Raw genomic sequence first — 6,718 nt, forward strand, 5'->3', positions numbered from 1 at the left:
CTTGTGGGTGCAGATGACGTTGCCGGGACTGAAGGAAGTTGCACGCGGATATCAAACGTCTGGTGAGAGATTAGTAAAGACATTTTCCGGCGGGCTTTGGCGTGAAATTTATGGGGGTTGGGGTGGGATTGGACCGGCTTAGTGCATCTGGCTCCGAAGCTGGATTCTGTCGTGCTCTGCCTTTTGCAGCCCTACGGGGCAGCAGCCCGAAACCCTGGGACCTGTTGGGCCTTCCTCTCTTGGCAGGGTCCCCAGTTTTTGGCTATCTTTCCAGATCACAGTTTCTCGTGGTTATAAGAGAATTTGCTTATCCCCCTCCCCACGACCACAGTATTGTCTTCTCCAGGAATCCCGCTCACGTCCCCAACTCTAGTAGACCTCTCCCTCTTGTGTCCCCACTTGTATGTTAATCTGTAACACCTAGCATGTGTCCATGTTCCATATATATGTTACTTATATGTAATACATATTATACCTGTCATGCTTATTTGTGTATGTTCTGTATATGTCACGTTTGTCGCTTGTGTGTGTATATACACACATACATTTATTTATCAGTTGTGTCCCACAACTGACATAGTAATTGATTAACAAATACTAGATGAGTGATTGCTTTTTGATTACTATTGGGAGGATTTTAGATTACTTGATTTGGGGAGTTTTATCGTGTGTTTTTTGTAATAATCATGTTTTAAGTAGAAGTACTATTGGGTTTCAAAAGCGTTGCTGCCTCTGTTAATAGTTTCCTGAGGGTATACCGAAGGAAGATGAAAATTTCGATCAAGAGATACTGTGTGAGCTAAGGAAAGGATGTGTGAGGTGTCTTCCAAGAACAACTAGTAGTCTAGGTTGGCTAGTGCAGTGTATATAAAAAGGTGGCCGGAGGTGTGTTTGAAATTTAGGCTAGATCGACGGTAACAGGAATATGCTAGGCCAAGGCATATTGCCCCTTAGGCACTGGGAACAGCCACTGAAGGTTTTTAATGTCGAGGTTAGTCACATGGCATTGTGCCAGATGGCCAGTTGTGTGGATGGTTTAAGCCAGGGGTAGGCAAACTTTTTGTAAAAGGCCAGATAGTAGGCTCGGCGCCTGTTGCTCTAGCGGCTAAGGCGCCAGCCACATACACCTGAGCTGGTGGGTTCGAATCCAGCCCAGGCTCGCCAATGATGGCTATTAATAGCCAGGTGTTGCGGCAGGCGCCTGTAGTCCCAGCTACTTGGGAGGCAGAGGCAGGAGAATCGTTTGAGCCCAGGAGTTGGAGGTTGCTGTGAGCTGTGATGCTACAGCACTCTACCCAGGGTGACAGCTTGAGGCTGTGTCTCAAAAAAAAAAAAAGGCCAGAGAGTAAATATTTTAGGCTTCATGGATCATAGTTGTGCCAGGAAAACATCCATAGACAATACATAATTGAGTGGATATAACTGTGTTTCAATTAAACTTTAGTTACAAAGACGGTTACTGGCATGAGTGGTCCATGGGCATAGTTTGACAACCCGTGGTTAATCACATGGACCTAAGGACTGCAGCAGTAACCCGGACCTGAACTAGGCAATACTACACCAAAGTTTTATATTGCTTTTTTATTTGTATCAGATGTTAGCTCTGATCTAGTCTGCCTGGCTTTAAGTCCTGGCATCGCCTGGTTTATGTGATGTTGGGCAAACTATCTTCTCTTTGGATCAGTTATTAAATGTAAAGTGGGGATAACAGTACTTCCCATAAAGGTGGTTGTGAGTAGTAAATTAGGTAAAATAAATGATATGAAATGTTAGCATAATGCTTGTACATATAAGCAAAAGCTCAACAAAAGTTAATTATTAGTATTTTAAAAATTATTTTAACATGCATTATTAAGACAGATTTGAGAGGTGTTTCTAAGGTAGAATTTACCAGCTTAATGTACATCTGGCCTCAGAGGGAAGAAAATATCCAAGGTTTCAAGGCAAGAGCCATTCACAGGGAGATGATGTAAAAGTCATAAAGTAATTTAAGTGGCCTAGCATGGTGACTCACACCTGTAATCCTGGCACTCTGAGAGGCTGCAGCAGAGGAATGCTTGAGGTCAGGTGTTCTAGACCAGCCTGAGCAAGAGTGAGACCCATCTCTACTAAAAAATAAAGGAATTAGCTTGGAGTTGTGGCAGGCACCTGTAGTCCCCAGTACTGGGGAGGCATAGGCAGGAGGATTACTTGAGCCCAGGAGGTTGAGGTTGCAGTGAGCTGTGATGACATTACTGCACTCTATCCCAGGCAACAGAGCAAGACTCTGTCTCATATACGCCAGGTGCTGAGGTGGCAGAAAATAATTAGATACATGCTCTGTATGCAAAAAACAAGAAATCTAGTAGGGAGAAAGACATGGAAATAATTTAATTCTTTCAGCAACTTTTAACCCTTTGACTTCAGAGTGCTCAGAAATGAAGCATGCCAACTGAGGTGTGCAGGGATCTCAATAACCATTACAAAACTGGGTATGCTACTGGATGCTTTAGGGTTTCTTATTAAAATAATTCACCCAAGGGTGGCGCCTGTGGCTCAAAGGGGTAGGGCACCGGCCCCATAAGCCGGAGGTGGCGGGTTCTAAGCCCAGCCTCAGCCAAAACTGCAAAAAAAAAAAATCACCCAAGTTGATTCCTGTTTCAATATGCAAAAAATTAATATGAAATGATAAAACTTTGCCATATCATTAAAAATTTAATAATCTTTTTTATATGTTACAACTCAAAGTACAGTTAAATACATAATCTACCATTATGTTGTATGCATTGATACTGTGTTTCACTTCATTTTTTGTTTTCTGCAAATACATGTCTGGTGGGCATTTTGCCATATTCCTGTTGGATAGCTATACTCTGATGGAAAATGTCTTTCTGTGAGACAGAATGTGTTGGAATCAGAAACAGTTCTTCCTACAGAGTTGTACAGTATGATTAACCAAATGTGCTGAAAATAGCTGGAAAGCCTTAAAAATGGATAATTTGTTATGACTATTGGCTTTTATTCCTGATATCAAAATCATGTATTTTTAGATTCAAATTGTCTTCTCTCTATTGAAGTAGCCGAGGATTGACTTATTTTAAAATTGAAATAGGTTCTACACTTTCATTTTCCAAATCAGATTCTGAGGTTCACTCGAATCATGCGACAGTTCACACTTTTGTGAGAGGTTTTTTTTTTTTTTTTTTGAGACGGAGCCTCAAGCTATCCCCCTGGGTAGAGTGCCATGGCATCACGCTCACAGCAACCTCCAACTCCTGGGCTTACTCGATTTTCTTGCCTCAGCCTCCCAAGTAGCTGGGATTACAGGCGCCCACCACAACGCCTGGCTATTTTTTGGTTGCAGCCATCATTGTTGTTTGGCGGCCTGGGCTGGGGATTCGAACCCGCCACCTTAGGTGTATGTGGCTGGCGCCTTAGCCGCTTGAGCCACAGGCGCCGAGCCTGTGAGAGGTATTTTTAAAGTTGCCTCTATATCCAAATTCTCCAACAATGATTCAGTCTTCTGAACTTCACTCTTCAAATTTATCTTACCCCATATTTATATATACTCCCACAAGAATCCACTATTTGTACAAATTATTTCAGGCACAACTGTGAAAAATATTGAGAAAGAAGCGTATGATGCTTATAGACTCAAGTCAAGTAATATAACAGTAACATCTATCCTCAAAGTTTTGTTTGCAAAATCAACAATGCCTACAGGCATCATTCACACCAAAGGAGCTTCTTATGTTGATCGCCTTTAGGCTTACCAATACCAGACATCTTGTTTGAATTAAACTGTTTGCAGTAAAAAGGTTAAAATAATCAGGAGTATGATGGGATTTCTTAGACACAATTGGTACCTTTACTTTAAAAACTTAAAATGATGTTCATGATGTGGGGGGTTTGACTGAACTTATTTTCTTCATTTCCTAGACAATGGCCAAGAACAAATTCAGAGGGCAGAAGTCCAGGAATGTATTTCACATAGCCAGCCAAAAAAACTTTAAGGCTAAAAACAAAGCAAAACCAGTTACCACTAATCTTAAGAAGGTAAGTATTTTAAAGTACTCTTGACTTCAGCATTTCCAAGCAAAGCACAGTTGTAAGCTACTAAACAACTGGATATCTTATTTTTTAAAATGGTTCTTTGTGGCCAGACGTGGTGGCTCACGCATGTAATACTAGCACTCTGGGAGGCCTGCAGATTGCTTGAGCTCAGTAGTTTCAGACCAGCCTGAGCAAGAGGGAGACCTTGTCTCCACTAAAAATAGAAAAAATTTCCCTAGCGTTGTGGCAGGCGCCTGTAGTCCCAGCTACTGGGGAGGCTGTAGCAAAAGGATTGCTTGAGCCCAAGAGTTGGAAGTAGCTGTATGAGCACTCTACCAGGGGTCTGAGTAAGACTGGCTGGAAGAAAAAAAAAAAAGTTCTTGCCTTTGTAGGAAGGCAAGAAATGTAAGAAAAAAAGCATTGTAAGTGCAAGTATATAAGGCTTTGTATAGCATCCTGATAGCTTCATTAGAGCATAAAAATCATTAAAAACTGAGGTGTCAGAAACATTTCTTATCTCTGAACTCATAATACATCCAGGAACCTATTAGTAGAGCCAGGACATGGGATGTCAGTGAACCTCTATTCTTTTTTCTTCTAATTGTTATCTGAGGATATCTGAAACTCAAATAAAATCCACCTTGTGGCCCACTGTGCAGATTATTTGAGGCCTATCTTGCTAATTTGTGGTGTCAAGTATCACAAAAAATATGCAGGGACCTTTTTTTGCTCATTTTGTGTATTCAGTGTGTGACCCAAGACAACTCTTATTCTTCCAATGTGCAGCAGGAGAAAAGAAAAAAGGTTGGACACCCCTGCAAGATAAACTTACTTCACAACGTGGAAAATTTGAAAAGGGTGTTGTTTATATTTCAAACACTTGAGAAATTTCTTCATAAATTAAGTAGATTCTTTTAAGAAAATATCTTAGGAGAATGTTTCCAAGTTTCAGTAGTAGGCAGAGTCAGCTCTTCAGGACTCAGTAATTATCATAATAGTCCATAGAATATACCAAACATTTTATCTGCAGCCTTTGTAAGCTGAAGTTATACAGTTTTATGATTTTGTAAATGCAAAAAACAAAGTGGAATAATGTGATGTGGGTTTGACAATGACTATTCTACATAGGCTTGTCATCATAGTTGACACGGAAGCCAAGACCAGAATTGCAAGGAGTAATGCAAAGAGCTCAGAAGTGCTTGGATCAGTGTCGAGATCAGTGTGTGCTAGGCAGAGGTGAGAGTGCAACTCTACTGTCAAGTACAGAGGCAACTCTACTAGCAAGTGCAGAGGCTCTGATAGGGAAAAGCTTGTTGAGGAAGATCATTTTTGTTTGAAGAGGAGACTAGAACTTTACATGTGTTAATAAGCAGATCTAATAAAGACTTGTGGGTGAGCAGCATAAAGTGGAAAGGAGCTGATGGTTTTGCAGGAGAAACTGGTAGCAGGAATCAAAAATAAGACCATTATTCCAATCTCTTATACTCAGAAGAGGACTACAAGGGACGCTGTCCTCAGGCAATTTCCACTAAAACAAAAAGGTCAAGGAAGGACTCAGAGTTGTACTGTTATTAACAGAAGGCATGAAAATTTCATCTAGTTTCTTGTTGTATTGATAAAAGATGATAGCACCATCACCTAGAAGAATCATGGTCACTGCTGTTCCTTCTTTCCCAGTCACTTAACACTTAAAGATTAGGGGAGGGGTTCCCCACACCAAGCAGTTCTGCAAGTGAATTTCCAGTAGGTAGTAGCTGGGTGTCCTCTAATTTAATTCAAATCTGACACTCTACCTGGAGATGGCACCAGACCTCATAGGTTGAAGGTTCAGCCCCGACAATACTGCCCTCTCCTTGTGATGCCAGTTGTAAGCCCCAGGTTTTTTCCCTGAACCTCTGACCCCCATAACCTCCTCGTTGGGTTTGCTAGTGTAGTTCACAGAACCCAGGGAAACACTACTTTCTTTTACTGGTTTATCATATTGTAAAGGATGTAACAAAGGAGACAGATGTACAGCCAGATGGAAGAAATGCCTAAGACAAGGGGTGTATGTGGGAAGGAGCGTGCTGGTGCTTCCTTGCCTTCTCTGGGCATGCTACCCTGCCTCCATGTGTTCAGCTATCCAGAAGCTTTCCAAACCCTGTTCTTTTGGAGTTTCATGGAGGCTTCATTATGTAGGCATCAAAGTCTCATTGGCCATCATTGATCAACTTAACCCTCAGTCTCCTCTTCCCCTCCCCAAGTTAAAAGTCCCAACCCTCACTCAACAATTTCTGGTGATCAGCCCCTATCCTGAAGCTATTTAATATTTAGAGACCTGTGGTCACCAGCCATCTCATTAACTTTCAAAAGACATTCTTAACCCTCTGGAGATTCCAAAGATTTTACAAGTTATATGACAGGAGATGGGGATGGAGATCAAATACATATGTATATGTGTGTGTGTATATTATTATGAGTCACATAATATATATATGTGTGTATATATATATGTATATATACATATATATATCTTATTATGAATCATTTTATCACAGTCACATACTTTGGCCTTCTAACATCCACATAAATCTTATTTTTAAAAAACATAAGCCACATAGCCGCATAAATCTTATTTTTAAAAAACCAAGGCTCGGCGCCTGTGGCTCAAGCCGCTAAGGCGCCAGCCACATACACCTAAGGTGGC

At 41.1% G+C, this 6,718-nt stretch overlaps 1 protein-coding gene across 1 annotated transcript in view; it reads left to right on the forward strand.

Annotated features, from left to right (window-relative positions):
* Positions 1 to 6,718, forward strand: part of CUNH8orf59 (chromosome unknown C8orf59 homolog) — a 7,918-nt gene continuing 1,200 nt past the window's right edge. Inside the window, exons 1-2 of the mRNA XM_023518326.1 lie at positions 1 to 62; positions 3,919 to 4,049. Coding sequence (XP_023374094.1) covers positions 3,922 to 4,049 — 128 coding nt within the window. The 5' untranslated portion in view covers positions 1 to 62; positions 3,919 to 3,921. The remainder of the gene's footprint in view (positions 63 to 3,918; positions 4,050 to 6,718) is intronic.

The sequence above is a fragment of the Otolemur garnettii genome, unplaced genomic scaffold (genome assembly GCF_000181295.1).
Source record: "Otolemur garnettii isolate 467f Iridium unplaced genomic scaffold, OtoGar3 scaffold00004, whole genome shotgun sequence".
Taxonomy (NCBI): Eukaryota; Metazoa; Chordata; class Mammalia; order Primates; family Galagidae; genus Otolemur; species Otolemur garnettii.